A 21,852-nucleotide genomic window follows, 5' to 3' on the forward strand; every position below is an offset into this window, starting at 1 on the left:
TAGATTATACTTTTGGTGCATATTTAGAAACTTTTATCTAACTTTTCACCACTTCTTGGTTGGTTTTATAATGAGGTTTCCACTTCCTATTAAATGACATTATATAGTCCATCAGGAGATACAGATGAAGAACAAAGTTCTTTGAATAGGAGCACCCCTTGTAGGGATCCTCGCTTTCAGGTAGCAGTACACACAGAAAACAGCCTTTTCTCCTGCATCAAACCCCCCCCAAAACAGTCTATATAGTAGTACAATGTCCACCAATGTGGGCTCACCCGTTTTTCAATGTCGATAATCCTCTAACCTATTTTTATACTCTCACTGAACCGTATGTTCACCCTCCAGGAGTCTGTGACACGAACGGAAATATTTCCATATGTGCCTGTCGTAAAGATGGATTTGTTGCCCAGCTAAATGACAAAGGGCTCTATGCATGTACAGGTAAGAATCCTGCCATCATGTTATAGTAATATTTAGGCTGGCTTCACAAGTCCAATAATCATGGTCCAAGAACAGGCCACTAGTGATGAGCGAGTGTACCCGTTGCTCTGGTGGTCTCCGAGTATTTGTAACTGCTCGGAGATTTAGTTTTTGTTGACACAGCTGCGTGAATTACGGCTGCTGGCCAGCCTGAGTACATGTGGGGGTTGCCTGTTTGCTAGGGAATCCCCACATGTATTCAAGCTGTCTATCAGCTGTAAATCATGCAGCTGAGGCAACGAAAACAAAATCTCCGAGCAGTTACAAATACTCGGTGACCACCCGAGCGTGCTCGAGAAAACCCGGGCAACGAGTATACTCGCTCATCACCACGGACCAACACTAACCGCTGGTCTTTTAATTTAAATGATTTTTATTAATCTTTCATTTAAACAGTTTAAAAGGTTGTAGAGTACAGAAATAAAGAGGGAGTAAGGGGTGAGGTACACGGGGAAGAAGGGGGAAGGGGACAGATTGTTGCATTTAACACAAGAGATAGTCCATACAAACATCTAGTGATTCTACTGTATATTGGAATCTCCCATTAACTTAAGGTGAGATATTTAATGCCACACCAATTGAGGGGTTACACTGGTGGTCTATCCAAGGGGCCCATATGCTGAAGAATTGTTCAGATCTATCTGTTCCGGTAGCTTCTATGCGTTCATACAACATTAATGTGTTTTTTCTATATATAATCTCAGGCTAGGATAGTTTTGAAGTCTTCCACTTAGAAATGATATGTATCTGTGAGGCCACAATTATAAAATTAATTATTACCCTATTAGTTTAATTATTGGTACCTTTCAGATTATTCCCCAAGAGTAAGATTGCAAAGTCAAGTTGCAATGATTTATTTATATATTATTAATTAAGGTAATGATTTTTTGCCAGAAAGTTTTCACATGTGGACAGGACCACCAAATATGCTCTCTATCGCCTGGTATATTACATAGAGATGAGCGAATATGTATGGAAAACGATCGCCAAACTTAAATTCGGCTCAAATATGGTACATTCGGATTCGTGATCGGTAACACGAGCATTTTTCTTAAAATAGGAAAGAGTCAGTATACAGTTAGGTCCATATATATTTGGACAGAGACAACATTTTTCTAATTTTGGTTATAGACATTACCACAATGAATTTTAAACAAAAGAATTCAGATGCAGTTGAAGTTCAGACTTTCATCCTTCATTTGAGGGTATCCACATGAAAATTGGATGAAGGGTTTAGGAGTTTCAGCTCCTTAACATGTGACACCCTGTTTTTAAAGGGACCGAAAGTAATTGGACAATTGACTCCAAGGCTATTTCATGGACAGGTGTGGGCAATCCCTTCGTTATGTCATTCTCAATTAAGCAGATAAAAGGCCTGGAGTTGATTTGAGGTGTGGTGCTTGCATTTGGAAGATTTTGCTGTGAAGTAAGCATGCAGTCAAAGGAGCTCTCCATCCAGGTGAAACAAGCCATCCTTAAGCTGCAAAAACAAAAAAAAACCCATCCGAGAAATTGCTACAATATTAGGAGTGGCAAAATCTACAGTTTGGTACATCCTGAGAAAGAAAGAAAGCACTGGTGAACTCATCAATGCTAAAAGACCTGGGCGCCCACGGAAGACAACAGTGGTGGATGATCGCAAAATAATCTCCATGGTGAAGAGAAACCCCTTCACAACAGCCAACCAAGTGAACAACACTCTCCAGGAGGTAGGTGTATCAATATCCAAATCTACCATAAAGAGAAGACTGCATGAAAGTAAATACAGAGGGTTCACTGCATGGTGCAAGCCACTCATAAGCATCAAGAATAAAAAGGCTAGACTGGACTTTGCTAAAAAACATCTAAAAAACCCAGCACAGTTCTGGAAGAACATTCTTTGGACAGATGAAACCAAGATCAACCTCTACCAGAATGATGGAAAAAGAAAAGTATGGCGAAGGCGTGGTACAACTCATGATCCAAAGCATACCACATCATCTGTAAAACACGGCGGAGGCAGTGTGATGGCTTGGGCAAGCATGGCTGCCAGTGGCACTGGGTCACTAGTGTTTATTGATGATGTGACACAGGACAGAAGCAGCCGAATGAATTCTAAGGTATTCAGAGCCATACTGTGTGCTCAGATCCAGCGAAATGCAGCAAAACTGATTGGTCGTCGTTTCATACTACAGATGGACAATGACCCAAAACATAAAGCCAAAGCAACCTAGGAGTTTATTAAAGCAAAGAAGTGGAATATTCTTGAATGGCCAAGTCAGTCACCTGATCGCAACCCAATTGAGCAGCATTTCACTTGTTAAAGCCTAAACTTCAGACAGAAAGGCCCACAAACAAACAGCAACTGAAAACCACTGCCGTGAAGGGCTGGCAGAGCATCAAAAAGGAGGAAACACAGTGTCTGGTGATGTCCATCAGTTCAAGACTTCAGGCAGTCATTGCCAACAAAGGGTTTTCAACCAAGTACTAAAAATGAACATTTTATTTAAAATTATTGAATCTGTCCAATTAATTTTGGTCCCTTTAAAAACAGGGTGGCACATGTGAAGGAGCTGAAACTCCTAAACCCTTCATCCAATTTTAATGTGGATACACTCAAATGAAAGCTGAACGCCTGAACTTCAACTGCATTGGAATTGTTTTGTTTAAAATTCATTGTGGTAATGTCTATAACCAAAATTAGAAAAATGTTGTCTCTGTCCAAATATATATGGACCTAACTGTAATTCGGTAAAAGATAGAATAAAAGCCGGCAATTCATGTGCCGCGTTCAGTAAAATCACAGCGTGACAGGTTAGAATAGAATAGATAGAATAGATATATACACATAGAATACATATATACATATATACATATATATATACTAGCTGAAGAGCCCGGCGTTGCCTGGGCATAGTAAATATCGGTGGTTAGCTATAGCACCTCACTTCTCTTATTTTCCCATCACGCCTCTCATTTTCCCCCTCACATCTTTCATTTTCCCCCTCACACCTCTCATTTTCCCCCTCACTCCTCTCATTCCCCCCTAACACTTGTCATTTCGACCTCACATCTGTCATTTTCCAATCACTCCACTATTTTCCCTCACTCCTCTCATTTTGCACTCACACCTTTTCATTTTCACCTCACACCTCTCATTTTCACCTCACACCTCTCCTTTTCCCCTCAGTATATACATGTTTGCCATCTCCTTTATATATAGTATACACCTGTATGTCATCTCCTGAATATAGTATATACCTGTATATCATCTCCCCTGTATGTAGTATATACAGTGGGGCAAAAAAGTATTTAGTCAGTCAGAAATAGTGCAAGTTCCACCACTTAAAAAGATGAAAGGCGTCTGTAATTTACATCATAGGTAGACCTCAACTATGGGAGACAAACTGAGAAAAAAAAAATCCAGAAAATCACATTGTCTGTTTTTTTAACATTTTATTTGCATATTATGGTGGAAAATAAGTATTTGGTCAGAAACAAAATTTCATCTCAATACTTTGTAATATATCCTTTGTTGGCAATGACAGAGGTCAAACGTTTTCTGTAAGTCTTCACAAGGTTGCCACACACTGTTGTTGGTATGTTGGCCCATTCCTCCATGCAGATCTCCTCTAGAGCAGTGATGTTTTTGGCTTTTCGCTTGGCAACACGGATTTTCAACTCCCTCCAAAGGTTTTCTATAGGGTTGAGATCTGGAGACTGGCTAGGCCACTCCAGGACCTTGAAATGCTTCTTACGAAGCCACTCCTTCATTGCCCTGGCGGTGTGCTTTGGATCATTGTCATGTTGAAAGACCCAGCCACGTTTCATCTTCAATGCCTTTGCTGATGGAAGGAGGTTTGCACTCAAAATCTCACGATACATGGCCCCATTCATTCTTTCATGTACCCGGATCAGTCGTCCTGGCCCCTTTGCAGAGAAACAGCCCCAAAGCATGATGTTTCCACCACCATGCTTTACAGTAGGTATAATGTTTGATGGATGCAACTCAGTATTCTTTTTCCTCCAAACATGACAAGTTGTGTTTCTACCAAACAGTTCCAGTTTGGTTTCATCAGACCATAGGACATTCTCCCAAAACTCCTCTGGATCATCCAAATGCTCTCTAGCAAACTTCAGACGGGCCCGGACATGTACTGGCTTAAGCAGTGGGACACGTCTGGCACTGCAGGATCTGAGTCCATGGTGGCGTAGTGTGTTACTTATGGTAGGCCTTGTTACATTGTTCCCAGCTCTCTGCAGTTCATTCACTAGGTCCCCCCGCATGGTTCTGGGATTTTTGCTCACCGTTCTTGTGATCATTCTGACCCCACGGGGTGGGATTTTGCGTGGAGCCCCAGATCGAGGGAGATTATCAGTGGTCTTGCATGTCTTCCATTTTCTAATTATTGCTCCCACTGTCGATTTCTTCACTCCAAGCTGGTTGGCTATTGCAGATTCAGTCTTCCCAGCCTGGTGCAGGGCTACAATTTTGTTTCTGGTGTCCTTTGACAGCTCTTTGGTCTTCACCATAGTGGAGTTTGGAGTCAGACTGTTTGAGGGTGTGCACAGGTGTCTTTTTATACTGATAACAAGTTTAAACAGGTGCCATTACTACAGGTAATCAGTGGAGGAAAGAGGAGACCCTTAAAGAAGAAGTTACAGGTCTGTGAGAGCCAGAAATCTTGATTGTTTGTTTCTGACCAAATACTTATTTTCCACCATAATATGCAAATAAATTCTTAAAAAAACAGACAATGTGATTTTCTGGATTTTTTTTTCTCAGTTTGTCTCCCATAGTTGAGGTCTACCTATGATGTAAATTACAGACGCCTCTCATCTTTTTAAGTGGTGGAACTTGCACTATTGCTGACTGACTAAATACTTTTTTGCCCCACTGTACCTGTATGTCATCTCCCCTGTAAATAGTATATACCTGCTGTATGTCATCTCCTCCTGTATATTGTATATACCTATGTGTCATCTCCTCCTGTATATAGTATATACCTGTATATCATCTCTTCTGTATATAGTATATACCTGTATGTCATCTCCTCCTATGTATAGTATATACCTGTATGTCATCTCCTGTATATAGTATATGGAGCGCCCCCAGTAGTAGGGCTGTGAGGTACTCGGAATCGGGTCCTTAGGTTCTGGGGATGTCACGGTGGCTGACCCGGTCCGTGGCCCTAGGGGTGCGTCCGTTGATAAATTGGGAAAGGTCTTTAAAAGGATAATGTTCGTGACGCCACCTGTGGTATTCGGTCAGGGTGACCGACGCTGCTTAGGGGTCCGCTGGGGTGATGTTATGGCAGCTGGATGGTATGCCTTCCCAAAGGTGAAGTATATCCCCAGGGCTTCCCAGAGTGTAGATGGTAGATGGTGGGTGATCTAAGGCGCAGTGAATAACGAGGACACACGGTTGCAGTCTCTTTACCTTTACTGAAGGCTTCAGCATCCACAGTCCAGGGTAGGGACCACAGGGTAGGCAGAGTCCGGCCGGTCTGAAGGCAAATCCAGAGTCTCCTTATCCAGGAGGAATTCAATAGCCTTCATCTAGCGCCTGGGTGTTGTAGTACCTCCCTGCTGAGCAACTCAGTAAGGTCCTCACAACTATTGTCGATGTTAAGTCTCCTCTCTCTGTCCCCCTTACGGATAGGACAAACCCGTATGACTGGTGCCTTGAGGCTTTTTATAGGGACCCTAGAGACGCCCTGGCCCCCACAAGTTGCCACCCTGCCTCCTGGGTATATGGTTGGGTAGACAACGTGGAATTAACTGTCCTTTTTGTTTTGCGTACCTAGTACCCTCACTAGAGCTATCAACCTTTCTAAAATTTGATGCAAGTATTTTTCTTGCACTTCAATTTTGCGTAAGTGTTCTTCGTCAATGGTCTTGTTCATCTTAAGTCTATTTTCGAGTTCCTTCCATTTTTGAAAGCTAGTCATGTGATCTTTGCTTTTTTCGTGGCTGGCTAAAATAGCAGATATGGTTTTCCAGTCATTTACACTATCAGTACCTAAGGCTGAGCGTTTGATGATTCCTAGTTGAAGTGATGAGTCTGTAAACAACGTGCAGCAAAAACAAAAAACTGAATTTTTCTGAATAGAATACATTAGCCAATTGCGATCAAGACTTTCACCATTGACAAGACGACGTTTATAGTGAACACAAGAACTTTTTCTTCGATTAGTGTCCAAAGGAAAATCGAAATCTTTAACTTGTGTTGGGCCGAGTTTTACTACATGTAGGCGTAAGTCATCATTGATTACGGTCCACGTAGCGGGATCGTCCGAATAGTCTTTGTGTAGTATTTCTATAGATGTACCAGCCTCCATGTCAGTACTGGTACTTTGATCAGATCTACCACCAGATATTGATGGTTGTAATTCACTATTTTCAGCATGAGAAACAAATTCTATTTCCACATTCGATATTTCAGAGGCAACATTGCTTAGATATTTTAAAAATGACCCTTTGATTTTTAAAGTGATTTCTCAGCTTTTCTTTTACGGTTCTGAAACCCCGAAAGTTTTTTCTTCTTATCAGCCATGACTCGTTACAACACACAGCATTTACCTAAAAGTTAACACGCCGATTAAAATTGTTATCTGAACATTATATAATACGATTTTACTCTTAAGACAAAAACCACAAATTTCTATAACAATTTCCAATGTTTCCAATATTTTTGAAAATCAAAACAATATACCTACCTCGCAGCGCCTAACACTTTAGAACCTAGGCCAAAAATTTACTAAAAACCTCCTATTTTCTATTTGCATTCATGATACCTCATGGAACAATGAATCTAATGAATATATAAAATAACAGCAATGACTCACATGATAAAGCATGCAAACAGTAGAGACATACCTCGAAAATATTATAATCACGCGCACCGATATGCAAAAAACGTAGATACTATCTATCTCCCTTGCCTTAGCTGGCCTGACTGGCAGTCCAGCCAGGCAGTCTACGCCAATGCGTCAAAACAAACTCCTCCCACTAGCCACATCGACTGCTGATGACATCTATCAATATAATCGCCAACTAGTACCTAGTACCTAAAGTCCAAACTACGTATAAATAGGCCGTATGGTAGACCTATCTTTTAACCCTCCGCCAGGAACAATATTTGCACTAACTCTTAATGGAACAATGTGCCTGTCAGGCGCAGGCTAGAAAAATGCCTAGAATATCTAATTTTCTCAATTTCAGTGATCTAAAAGTGATCAGAGACCTTCATAGGGATGTAATAAAAGAGACTACACATTATACCACCCTGCCTCCTGGGTATATGGTTGGGCAGCCAACGTGGCATTAACTGTCCTGCCAGCCTCTGAAGTAACGACATAGAGCTCCTTACTCCCTCGGTGTTCTGGCTACCGGTAGTGCGCTTCAGAAGGAGGCGGCCTGCTTCTAGCTGGTCTCCCACTGACGTTCCTCTCCTTTTGCTATGACTTCTTTTCTCACTCACTGCAACACAATTCCTTTCGTGTCCTTTCCTGGGATGCTGCCGCATGGGATGCAGGCGCAGCTCCGTGGACCCTCATGCTCTGCAGAACTCAGTCTGCTCTGTCTGAACTGTTCTGCAGACTGTTCTAACTTCCTAACCAACCCACCAGTTTTACCTAATTGTGAGGAGTGCCCTAATAGATAGAAGCGTGGCTCCCCCTGGCGGACTGGAGAGTGAAGTGTGTTTTGTGGTTGTGATACCTGGACAGAAGATCTCCTTCATTGCCCTCAGACGTAACATCACTCCCCCTGGTGGAAAAATAACATTACTGCAACGAACCAGGACTCTGGGGTGCTGCATATATACCTGTATGTCATCTCCCCTGTATATAGTATATACCTGTATGTCATCTCCTCATGTAGATAGTATACACCTGCTGTGTGTCATCTCCTCATCTATATACCTATGTATCATCTCCTCTTTTATATAGTATATACCTGTATGTCATCTCCTCCTGTATATAGTATATACGTGTGTCATCTCCTCCTGTATATAGTATATACCTGTAAGTCATCTCCTACTGTATATAGTATATACCTGTGTGTCATCTGCTCCTGTATATAGTATATATTTGTGTGTCATCTCCCCTGTATATAGTATGTACCTGTATGTCATCTCCTCCTGTATTAGACCTCATTCACACGTTATTTGGTCAGTATTTTTACCTCAGTATTTGTAAGCTAAATTGGCAGCCTGATAAATCCCCAGCCAACAGGAAGCCCTCCCCCCTGGTAGTATATATTAGCTCACACATACACATAATAGACAGGTCATGTGACTGACAGTTGCCGTATTTCGTATATGGTATATTTGTTGCTCTTGTAGTTTGTCTGCTTATTAATCAGATTTTTATTTTTGAAGGATAATGCCAGACTTGTGTGTGTTTTAGGACGAGTTTCATGTGTCAAGTTGTGTGTGTTGAGTTGCATGTGGCGACATGCATGTAGCGACTTTTGTGAGATGAGTTTTGTGTGACAACATGCGTGTAGCAACTTTTTGTGTGTTGAGTTCCATGTGACAGGTTAGTGTAGCAAGTTGTGTGCAGCAAGTTTTGCACATGGTGAGTTTTGCGTGTGGCGAGTTTTATGTGTGGTGCGTTTTGAGTGTGTGCAAGTTTTGTGTGAGGCAACTTTTCCATGTGTTGCAACTTTTGTGCATGTGGCAATTTTTCCGCGTGTGCAAGTTTTGCATGTGGCGAGTTTTCCATGAGGTGAGTTTTGCACGTGTGGCGAGTTTTGCATATGGTGAGTTTTGCATGTGGCGAATTTTGCGAGTGGTGAGTTTTGAGCTGTGACTTTTGTGTTTCGACTTTTATGTGGCAAGGTTGGTGTATTGTGGGTATGTGTGGTGAAATGTGTGCTGAGGGTGGTATATGTGTTCAAGCACGTATAGTGTGTGGCGCATTTTGTGTGTGTGTTCACATCCCCGTGTGTGGTGAGTATCCCATGTCGGGGCCCCACTTTAGCAACTGTATGGTATATACTCTTTGGCACCATCGCTCTCATTCTTTAAGTCCCCCTTGTTCACATCTGGCAGCTGTCAATTTGCCTCCAACACTTTTCCTTTCACTTTTTCCCCATTATGTAGATAGAGGCAAAATTGTTCGGTGAATTGGAAAGCGCGGGGTTAAAATTTTGCCTCACAACATAGCCTATGATGCTCTCGGGGTCCAGACGTGTGACTGTGCAAAATTTTGTAGCTGTAGCTGCGAGGGTGCAGATGCCAATCCCGGACGTACACACACACACACACACACACACACACACTCAGCTTTATATATTAGATATATATATAGATATCAGTGACACACACACACACATATATATACAATACAGTATATATATATAAAGCCAGCAATTCAACAGCCGCGTAGTGTAGAATCATTGCAGTAGCCGACAGCATAGAAGAGATGGATTACATGCAGTAAATGCATATAGAATAGATATATAGATGCCAGTGACAAATACAATTAGTACAGTGTGTGTGCAGCTTACTGTACATGTATTTAATTGTTAAAAGATTATTTTTCTGAAAAAAATGTTGTGAGCTCCTGTGTAATTTTTGTAACTAGCAGAGGGAAAGCCGACGGCTGGGGGACAATGTTTATAGCCTGGGAAGGGGTTAATACCCATGGAGCTTCCCAGGCTATTAATATCAGCTCACAGCTGTATACTTAGCCTTTACTGGCTATTAAAATGGGAGACTCTAAAAAAATGATGTAGGGTTCCCCTATCTACTATATAATTGTCTAAGGGTCACTTCCGTCTTTCTGTCCTTCTGTCTTTCTGTCTGTCTGTCACGGATATTCATTGGTCGCGGCCTCTGTCTGTCATGGACATCCAAGTCACTGATTGGTCGCGGCAAAACAGCCATGACCAATCAGCGACGGGCACAGTCCAGAAGAAAATGGCCGCTCCTTACTCCCCGCAGTCAGTGCCCGGCGCCCGCATACTCCCCTCCAGTCACCGCTCACACAGGGTTAATGCCGGCGGTAATGGACCGCGTTATGCCACAGGTAACGCACTCCGTAACCGCTGCTATTAACCCTGTGTGTCCCCAACTTTTTACTATTGATGCTGCCTATGCTGCATCAATAGTAAAAAAAGTAATGTTAAAAATAATTAAAAAACTGCTATTCTCACCCTGCATAGTCCGCTGAGCCGCTCGCGCCTGCTGCCATCTTCCGTTCCTGGCGATGCATTGCGAAATTACCCAGAACACTTAGCGGTCTCGCGAGACCGCTAAGTCATCTGGGTAATTTCGCAATGCATCCTGGGAACGGAAGATGGCGGCAGCTGCGCGCGTATCGCCGGAGCTCAGCTGGATCCCAGGGATGAGTATATAACTATTTTTTATTTTAAATATTTTTTTAACAGGGATATGGTGCCCACACTGCTGTATACTACGTGGGCTGTGTTAGATACCGCTTGGCTCTGTGCTATATACTACGTGGCTGGGCAATATACTACGTGGCTGGGCAATATACTACGTGATTGGGCAATATACTACGTGGCTGGGCAATATACTATGTGGCTGGGCAATATACTATGTGGCTGGGCAATATACTACGTGACTGGGCAGTATACTACGTGTCTGTGCTGTATACTACGTGGCTCTGTGCTGTATACTACGTCGCTGTGCAATATACTATGTGGCTGGGCAATATACTATGTGGCTGGGCAATATACTATGTGGCTGGGCAATATACTACGTGGCTGGGCAATATACTACGTGGCTGGGCAATATACTACGTGACTGGGCAATATATCATGTGGCTGGGCAATATACTATGTGGCTGGGCAATATACTATGTGGATGGGCAATATACTACGTCGCTGGGCAATATACTATGTGGCTGGGCAATATACTACGTGGCTGGGCAATATACTACGTGGACATGCATATTCTAGAATACCCAATGCGTTAGAATTAGGCCACCATCTAGTAATTAATAACCAGCAAAGGCTCTGCAGACAGCTGTGGGCTGATACTAATAGCCTAGGAAGGGGCCATGGATACTGTCCCCGCCAGGCTAAAAACATTAGCTCTCAGCCACCCCATAAAAGGCGCATCTCTAAGATGCGCCAATTCTGGCACTTAGCCTCACTTTTCCCACTTGCCCTTTAGCTGTGGCAAGTGGGGTGATAATTGGGGGGGTTGATGTCACCTTTGTATTGTCAGATTACATCAAGCCCCAAGGTTAGTAATGGAGAGGCGTCAATAAGATTCCCCCATTACTAACCCCATAGTCACATTGTATGAAAACAATGGGGCGGCTGTGAGCTGCTATTTTTAGGCTGGCAATATCCATGGCCCCTGGCAAAACCAGGGATTCAAGCTTCAGGAGGCTAATTTGCATATTCCAGGTGCCTTCTGGGAGAAGCGAAGTCTCCCTAAGCTAGAAGATCGTTGGGTACAGCCGGGACCAGCTGCTTCGAAAGCATCACCAAACCAGAGATTCAAGCTTCAGGAGGCTAATTTGCATATTCCAGGTGCCTTCTGGGAGAAGCGAAGTCTCCCTAAGCTAGAAGATCGTTGGGTACAGCCGGGACCAGCTGCTTCGAAAGCATCACCAAACCAGAGATTCAAGCTTCAGGAGGCTAATTTGCATATTCCAGGTGCCTTCTGGGAGAAGCGAAGTCTCCCTAAGCTAGAAGATCGTTGGGTACAGCCGGGACCAGCTGCTTCGAAAGCATCACCAAACCGCGTGCCTTACGGCGCGCGAATTTTTGCCTGTAGGACATTATTGCAAGAGAGCTTGGCTGAGTAGATTACACAAGAAGGAAAACACACAGCAAGTCAGCAGGATCTAGGAGCAACATGGCAGATGTGACAACCTACATGGTGAGCTGCAGCATGTGCTACATGTTCACAGATCGACCAGAAGAAGAATCCAATTTCACCTGTCAGAAGTGTAGACTAGTGGCCCTTTTAGAAGAAAAGGTGCGGGGTCTGGAAGAAAGAATAGCAACTTTGAAACTCATCAAAGAGAATGAAGACTTTCTAGACAGAACAGAAGCATCTCTACTGGTCACAGAAGGTGCAAAAAGTGTCAGAGAACCTCCAAAAGCAGATGAGTGGAAGCATGTGACCAAAAGAAGCAAGAAGACCATGGAGAAATCACCAACCACACAACTGAAGAACCGATATCAAATCTTTGTAGAGGATGAAGATGGCACACCTAAGAATGAAGCAATACCAGCAAGCAAAAAAGAAAAGGGCACACAGCAACAAGTGACAGCAAAAAGTACAGCCAAGAAGCAACGAAGAGTGGTGGTGGTGGGAGACTCACTACTGAGAGGCACAGAAGCAGCCATCTGCAGACCGGACATAACTGCAAGAGAAGTATGCTGCCTTCCAGGTGCGATGATCAAGGATGTGACCGATAGGATACCAAAGCTCTTCAGCTCCAAGGACATCCACCCATTTCTTCTGATACATGTTGGCACCAATGACACGGCAAGGAAGGACCTACCGACAATCTGCAAGGACTTTGAAGAGTTGGGGAAGAAAGTAAAGGAACTGGATGCACAGGTAGTTTTTTCTTCTATCCTTCCAGTAGACGGGCATGGCACCAGGAGATGGAACAGGATCCTTGATGCAAACAACTGGCTAAGACGATGGTGCAGACAACAAGGATTTGGATTCCTGGACCACGGTGTGAATTACTGGTATGATGGACTCCTCGCCAGAGACGGACTACACCTCAACAAACCTGGGAAACACACATTCGCCAGAAGACTCGCTACACTCATCAGGAGGGCGTTAAACTAGAAGAAGAGGGGACGGGAAGAAAAACATTAGACTCGAACAAAGACGACCCAGGAAAACATACTCAGAAGGGAGGTAAGAACATTTCTAAAACAATCCACAGTGAGGAGATTGGAACAAAACAAAATCCTCTGAACTGCATGCTCGCAAACGCCAGAAGCCTGACAAACAAGATGGAAGAACTAGAAGCAGAAATATCTACAGGTAACTTTGACATAGTGGGAATAACCGAGACATGGTTAGATGAAAGCTATGACTGGGCAGTTAACTTACAGGGTTACAGTCTGTTTAGAAAGGATCGTAAAAATCGGAGAGGAGGAGGGGTTTGTCTCTATGTAAAGTCTTGTCTAAAGTCCACTTTAAGGGAGGATATTAGCGAAGGGAATGAGGATGTCGAGTCCATATGGGTTGAAATTCATGGAGGGAAAAATGGTAACAAAATTCTCATTGGGGTCTGTTACAAACCCCCAAATATAACAGAAAGCATGGAAAGTCTACTTCTAAAGCAGATAGATGAAGCTGCAACCCATAATGAGGTCCTGGTTATGGGGGACTTTAACTACCCGGATATTAACTGGGAAAAAGAAACCTGTGAAACCCATAAAGGCAACAGGTTTCTGCTAATAACCAAGAAAAATTATCTTTCACAATTGGTGCAGAATCCAACCAGAGGAGCAGCACTTTTAGACCTAATACTATCTAATAGACCTGACAGAATAACAAATCTGCAGGTGGTCGGGCATTTAGGAAATAGCGACCACAATATTGTGCAGTTTCACCTGTCTTTCACTAGGGGGACTTGTCAGGGAGTCACAAAAACATTGAACTTTAGGAAGGCAAAGTTTGAACAGCTTAGAGATGCCCTTAATCTGGTAGACTGGGACAATATCCTCAGAAATAAGAATACAGATAATAAATGGGAAATGTTTAAGAACATCCTAAATAGGCAGTGTAAGCGGTTTATACCTTGTGGGAATAAAAGGACTAGAAATAGGAAAAACCCAATGTGGCTAAACAAAGAAGTAAGACAGGCAATTAACAGTAAAAAGAAAGCATTTGCACTACTAAAGCAGGATGGCACCATTGAAGCTCTAAAAAACTATAGGGAGAAAAATACTTTATCTAAAAAACTAATTAAAGCTGCCAAAAAGGAAACAGAGAAGCACATTGCTAAGGAGAGTAAAACTAATCCCAAACTGTTCTTCAACTATATCAATAGTAAAAGAATAAAAACTGAAAATGTAGGCCCCTTAAAAAATAGTGAGGAAAGAATGGTTGTAGATGACGAGGAAAAAGCTAACATATTAAACACCTTCTTCTCCACGGTATTCACGGTGGAAAATGAAATGCTAGGTGAAATCCCAAGAAACAATGAAAACCCTATATTAAGGGTCACCAATCTAACCCAAGAAGAGGTGCGAAACCGGCTAAATAAGATTAAAATAGATAAATCTCCGGGTCCGGATGGCATACACCCACGAGTACTAAGAGAACTAAGTAATGTAATAGATAAACCATTATTTCTTATTTTTAGTGACTCTATAGCGACAGGGTCTGTTCCGCAGGACTGGCGCATAGCAAATGTGGTGCCAATATTCAAAAAGGGCTCTAAAAGTGAACCTGGAAATTATAGGCCAGTAAGTCTAACCTCTATTGTTGGTAAAATATTTGAAGGGTTTCTGAGGGATGTTATTCTGGATTATCTCAATGAGAATAACTGTTTAACTCCATATCAGCATGGGTTTATGAGAAATCGCTCCTGTCAAACCAATCTAATCAGTTTTTATGAAGAGGTAAGCTATAGGCTGGACCACGGTGAGTCATTGGACGTGGTATATCTCGATTTTTCCAAAGCGTTTGATACCGTGCCGCACAAGAGGTTGGTACACAAAATGAGAATGCTTGGTCTGGGGGAAAATGTGTGTAAATGGGTTAGTAACTGGCTTAGTGATAGAAAGCAGAGGGTGGTTATAAATGGTATAGTCTCTAACTGGGTCGCTGTGACCAGTGGGGTACCGCAGGGGTCAGTATTGGGACCTGTTCTCTTCAACATATTCATTAATGATCTGGTAGAAGGTTTACACAGTAAAATATCGATATTTGCAGATGATACAAAACTATGTAAAGCAGTTAATACAATAGAAGATAGTATTCTGCTACAGATGGATCTGGATAAGTTGGAAACTTGGGCTGAAAGGTGGCAGATGAGGTTTAACAATGATAAATGTAAGGTTATACACATGGGAAGAGGGAATCAATATCACCATTACACACTGAACGGGAAACCACTGGGTAAATCTGACAGGGAGAAGGACTTGGGGATCCTAGTTAATGATAAACTTACCTGGAGCAGCCAGTGCCAGGCAGCAGCTGCCAAGGCAAACAGGATCATGGGGTGCATTAAAAGAGGTCTGGATACACATGATGAGAGCATTATACTGCCTCTGTACAAATCCCTAGTTAGACCGCACATGGAGTACTGTGTCCAGTTTTGGGCACCGGTGCTCAGGAAGGATATAATGGAACTAGAGAGAGTACAAAGGAGGGCAACAAAATTAATAAAGGGGATGGGAGAACTACAATACCCAGATAGATTAGCGAAATTAGGATTATTTAGTCTAGAAAAAAGACAACTGAGGGGCGATCTAATAACCATGTATAAGTATATAAGGGGACAATACAAATATCTCGCTGAGGATCTGTTTATACCAAGGAAGGTGACGGGCACAAGGGGGCATTCTTTGCGTCTGGAGGAGAGAAGGTTTTTCCACCAACATAGAAGAGGATTCTTTACTGTTAGGGCAGTGAGAATCTGGAATTGCTTGCCTGAGGAGGTGGTGATGGCGAACTCAGTCGAGGGGTTCAAGAGAGGCCTGGATGTCTTCCTGGAGCAGAACAATATTGTATCATACAATTATTAGGTTCTGTAGAAGGACGTAGATCTGGGTATTTATTATAATGGAATATAGGCTGAACTGGATGGACAAATGTCTTTTTTCGGCCTTACTAACTATGTTACTATGTTACTATGTTACTATGTTACTATGTTACGAGCCTGAGAATACCAGCCCCCAGCTGTGAGCTTTAGCAAGGCTGGATGTCAAAAATGGGGGGCACCTCATGTCGTTTTTTTAATTATTCACTTAAATAATTAAAAAATATGGCTTAGGGACCCCTCTATTCTTGACAATTAGCCTTGTTGAAGCTGACATCTGAGGGTCGCAGCCCCCAGCTGTGAGTTTTTCTTGACTGGTTATCAAAAATACAGGGGAACCCACACAGGGTTTTTTTTTTTTTAAATTATTTATTTACAGTGCAGGAGCGGCTGATGAATACTCCCATCTGCTGCTGCTGCTCTCACTGCTATTAGCGGCAGCAGGTGTCAGCTGATGGGAGCTGTCGTCTCATCCGCTGACACCAGTGCCCAGAGGTAAATTTCATACCTCTGATCACAGCTGAGCGCTCACGCTGTCTTCTGATAGCATGGGAACCATGGCTGTCTGACTGGCGGGGATGATTTCACCGCCGATCAGAAGCGCTACACCAGTGTTTCCCACGCTGTCACACATCATGGCAAACACCGGCTTTTGAGCTCTGTACGTTCGGCTATATTCCGCGATTAAATCGGCTAATATTGAAAATTCGGCGATCGTGAGCTGAACCGACTATTGAAATACTCGCTCATGTCTAATTATACATTCCCTAAAGCATCTGTCTGAAGTATTAGGGTATATCTTATGGAGTTTCATGGCGACATACAGTAGTATGTTCTGAACAGCAATTTGATAGATGTTTTGACTAGAGAAGTTTGATTACTGCCTTTATGAGAAGTTTTTACAGCAGCGAGACCAGTCTCACTAGATAATACAAAACCAAGCTCTTCTTCCCATTGAGTCATGTATTCCATTTTCTTGTTCTTGGAACGGAACGTTAAATATAGAGTAAAGTAGGGAGGTAGTCCCACATGCAAAAGAGTTATAAAGGCATTTTAAGTTTGAAAGTTGTAAAGATAGGTGTATTCAAGTCACCCGAGTTTTTTTGGGTGAAATGTAAAACTTAGTTGATGTGCATCAATTCTGTCAAGGGTGAATCGTATTTTTGAATGAACTCTGGCCTAGTCATAACAGTATTAGCTGGTGATCAGAGATGTTTCAAGACAGTAATCTTTTTAGATAACCACCACTTGGAAAAATCATTAGCAGTCACCAGGGATGAATGCTCAGTTTCTTGGGAGCATGCCATGGGAATAATTATGGGGCCACGAGTATGAATGTCTGTCAGCCGTGCTCAGTTTAGGAAACTCTTATTGCTGCAGATGAGGAACCTAGAGAAATGGCAGCTCTGAATGTGCACAAAGCTTAGCATTGGGTATTTGGAAAATCCCATTAAAGGGAGCCTGTCAGGTGAGACAGATTAACTCTGAGTCTGGCCAAAATTAATTTTAATATAATTGTTTCTGGCAGATAAATGCAGGAATGACTCCGATTGTCCTGCTCGAGCCTCTTGTCATTCACAAGCCTGCCACTGCAATGATATTTGCCCACAACCAACTACCGGTAACTGTGTTACTCTAGTGACACTGAATGGAGTATGTGCCGGTAAGAAAACTGTTTAAATTAAAGGTATTTTCTGGGATTTTCTCTTGATGTTCTGTCTTTAGTATAGTCCATCAATGTATGACCCAGGCCCCCCACCAACCTAGAGAACCAATGGGCCGCAGTGTGCGTTCGAGTGATGAGACACATTTATTGTGCTCAATGGTGGGATTGTGCCACAAAAGATCATGCATTATTGGCTATGCTAAGAAACGTACTTAAAAAACTTTTCTTAAATTGTCTTCATCAGCCCCAAGTACCACCACTAGTCCATTGCTGACATCATATAGGACCATGGGAGGCGTGCGTACAGTAATTCCGACAACACAGCCAGGTGAGTATTGCAAAAGAGTCATCAACTTAGTGTGAGATGTTAGTCATTGCCTTGAATTTTGAAGATTTCGTTGGTGAGATTCCAAATACCATATGAGTTTAGGAGTTTAGGATTTCTTGGATTTTACTTAAATGGGAATTTGATATACTGACCTTTATGATAAATCACATATTATCAGATCGGTGGGGGTCCGAGACCCAGCACTCGCACCATTCAGCTGTTAATAGCTCCAATGGCGGCCAGATATAAACATTGAACAGTACCGCAGTACACAGCTCCAATCAATATACAGCAGACACTACTGTGTACTGCAGAACAGCTTCTATGCAGCAGCGACTGACTATTACAGTTCAGTGTTTCCATCCGGCCATCACCGGAGCTATAAACAGCTGGATGGTGCGAGTGTTGGGTATCAGAACCACAGCGATCTGCTCACATATCATAAGGGCAGGTCCTCCATATCAAAAGGCCAGAATACCCCTATAATATTAAAAAATCATATAATTTCCCATTTTATTTCTAATCTAACTGAACATACCAACCTATGCTGATTTTTGTAGTGCATTATCCGCTATCATTAATAACATAATGATATTGTCAATAATAAAAAAATAATTATTGTCATTTCTAGAAGGGGTTACATGTCAAATGGAAAAGAAAATGCTATACTCCACTGCTAGTCATATTATCCGGTAATAAAATACTGTTAAATGTGGCATTAAAACAAATTCAGCACCATTTCTCCTTGAATTAAATACTGTAAAGGGATTGTTTCTCTGAAACAGTGCCAATCTTGTCAATGGACTGTGTCTGGTATTGCAGTTTAGTCATGTAAGAATCTGCCTATTTTTCACACAAACAGAACTCAATTTTTCATTTGTCTAATTGTCAATCTGCTGCCATAGTCATTATTTATTGTCATGGCCAACAGACCTTCTTTTGGTTCACTCAAGTGTAGTTGAACAGGTGACATCAATCCTTTTTCTTAGCTAGAGGAAACCTTGGATGTTTATCTTCTTGCCCCTAGAGGACTATCTTTCCTAAGATGACTGCTGACACCAAGATCTGGGCTTTGTCCTTGGATTATGGAAAAAAATTGCCAGCCTTGACTCTGGGACATCTTGTATCTCTTCAATGGAATTTTTGTGGATGGTTAAACAAGAACACTCCCACCTGTCAATAAGTGGAGATCTCTAGACTTCAATTGAACTTTATTTTTATATTTTTCCTGTGGAAACTAATTTGGTGGACATTTTTTTATTGGGAAATTAATGGTAAACATGGCATATGGGGTATCAAAACTTGATTTCCTAAGATTTTATTAAAACATCTTCTCCATCATCAGCCCCAATCTCTACCACAGATCCTTTGCTAACACCGAGTGTGAACATGGGAACATCTACAACAGTCTATACAAGAAAATCAAAAGAAAAGGGCAGACGCACAATCAGCTCCAAAACACCTATTGTACTACCCTCAGACCAGTCAGCGTTATATTTAGCCACTACGGAATGCGGTGCTCGTAGAAAACAGGAGAAAGTTCTGAAATAACGAAGAATATAAGAAAACGAGCACTCACCATCCGTGCAAAAATGTCCTTCCTTTATTGAGGCTTCATATTAAAACAGCAAAACATAGCAGGGAGAACCTGTGGTTCCAAATGACGACGGCCGTTTCGCTCTCCTGAGCTTCTACGGGTCTAATGGTAACTCCAGGTGGGAGGACTTATCAAGCGTATCCGCCCGGAAAGTACTATACCACCTGTGAGCGTCACCAAACTACGGAACTCCTACTAAAAGGTAAAAACTTTAAAAACAATATGAAATAGAACAAAATGACTTAACAAACATGTAAAGATGCATTTACAATAGAAAACCACAGAGTACTGCAACAACTTGCCAAAATACCTTTATAAGAAGACTAACATATCAGTACGGTCATTTAACCCTAAGGGGCCCGTTGCATCTACTCTCAATATCCACCTCCCCTCTCTTCTTAATAATAGCTTATGGAGGTCATCTCCTTGTTCTGATAGGGTTACCCTCTCAAAGCCTGCAAAACGCAGGCATGCTGCATCTCCTGCATGGTGGATGTGTACATGACTTATGAGTCTAGGGACTCCCTTACCGGTGCTGATAAATTTAAAGTGTTCCCTGAATCTGATGAAAAGGGGGCGTATAGTTTTTCCCACATAATAGAAGCCGCACGGGCAGAACAGGACGTACACTACATACGGAGTTCTACAGGAAATAAAATCCTGGACTACATGTCAAACAGGACCAATTTGGATCAATTTTCCTACTAAATGGTAAGTACAGAAGTTCCAGTGTCCACATTTCACATTGCCTTGTGGGATGCCCGCTGTTAACCAATCAACTCGTTTTGACACCACTCTATTACGCACCAATACATCCTTCAGGTTTTTTCCTGTTTCCTGGAAAGCACATGGAGGAGGACATGTGCCTGCAGAGTCCGTGATGGCTATCTGAGTTTTGGAAGCTACCGTCCTTCTGAGGTTCTGGAACTGACAGGTTGGAGCTTGTCGAACAAGTCATAGTATGGGTCAGTGATCCCTTACTGGAAGTCAGTACTGACAAGGAGTCAGGAGCTCCTGGAAGGTAACCTTGGACAAGAGGGTTGTAAGAAAGGCAGATGGGTGTATCTGGTATTGGAACAGACTGGTTGTCATAACATAGTTCATTGATGTAATGAAATGGACTGTACTTTAGGTGGTTTATGCTGTGTATAAATAAACTGAATGGACTGTCTTAAGTGGAATATTGTTCCTGTGTGCCTTAATCCCACTGACAAGTAAGTGTTCCCAAACACATTCAGTGAGTGCTATCTCACAATTGGTGGAGAATGCGGGCATCAGTCCAGGAGGTACCTGGGAGGATTACAGCAGGTGATTGCTGTGGATCGGCGGGTCCATAAAATCTGCAGATCGGAGGCTTGCAGAGCTGTGTAGAGCCGGGAAGAGAGGTGCAGAGCCTTGTGGAGCTGTGTAGAGCCTTGCAGAGTGGTGCGGAGCCTCGCCATGCAGACCTGTATAGAGCCGTGAAGAGAGGTGCAGAGCCTTGCACAGCGGTGTGGAGCCCTGGGGTGGAGAGCCAGTGGCTGCAACAGAAGCTGTGGCAGCACCAGTAGGAGCTGGTGGGGTGTTGCAAGAGGACATTGCCAGACCAGGTCAGGCAGTCTCATAAAGGGCCAATGCAAGCCCAGAGAGATATCAGCGGACTGTGCGAACTGAGGCCTGAGGGGGATCCCCAAAAGGGGTGGAGTCCCAAAAGGGGGGCGGTGACCCAACTGGGGATGTTTGCCCAAAGGGGGTGGAGTACAAAAAGGGGGCAGAGTGTCCCAAGGCAAAAGGGGTGGCGGTGACAGAAAAGGGTGAGATGGCTGAATATGATGAAGGCTCCAGAGAAACTGATGCAGAGGAGCTGGAGTATGTGGGATACTCTGCAGTTCCAGAGAATTGAGAGGTAGCTAAAGGTGACATGGCAGGCCCTCAAGAGAGGGTCAAAGTTGTTACTATAGAACCCAAGAGGAGGCCAAAGGCACAGAGGTGGTGGAAGCCGCTGAAGAGGTGACCTTGGTACCAGATAACTCTTCAGAGGATGCAAGCTCAACTGATTCTGAGGGTGGTGGTGCCGAGAGAACTCGGAAGGGAC

The 21,852-nt window shown here is 42.8% G+C and overlaps 1 protein-coding gene across 2 annotated transcripts in view; it reads left to right on the plus strand.

The window, feature by feature from the left end:
• Window positions 1–21,852, plus strand: part of LOC138677002 (adhesion G protein-coupled receptor E3-like) — a 107,610-nt gene that overhangs the window by 33,444 nt on the left and 52,314 nt on the right. Inside the window, exons 4-6 of one of the 2 annotated variants that reach the window (XM_069766774.1) lie at window positions 346–441; window positions 17,716–17,850; window positions 18,098–18,181. In XM_069766774.1, the coding sequence (XP_069622875.1) occupies window positions 346–441; window positions 17,716–17,850; window positions 18,098–18,181 (315 nt within the window). The remainder of the gene's footprint in view (window positions 1–345; window positions 442–17,715; window positions 17,851–18,097; window positions 18,182–21,852) is intronic. The other variant, XM_069766775.1, reaches the window with a different exon arrangement.

Source organism: Ranitomeya imitator, chromosome 4, assembly GCF_032444005.1.
Source record: "Ranitomeya imitator isolate aRanImi1 chromosome 4, aRanImi1.pri, whole genome shotgun sequence".
Classification (NCBI taxonomy): domain Eukaryota; kingdom Metazoa; phylum Chordata; class Amphibia; order Anura; family Dendrobatidae; genus Ranitomeya; species Ranitomeya imitator.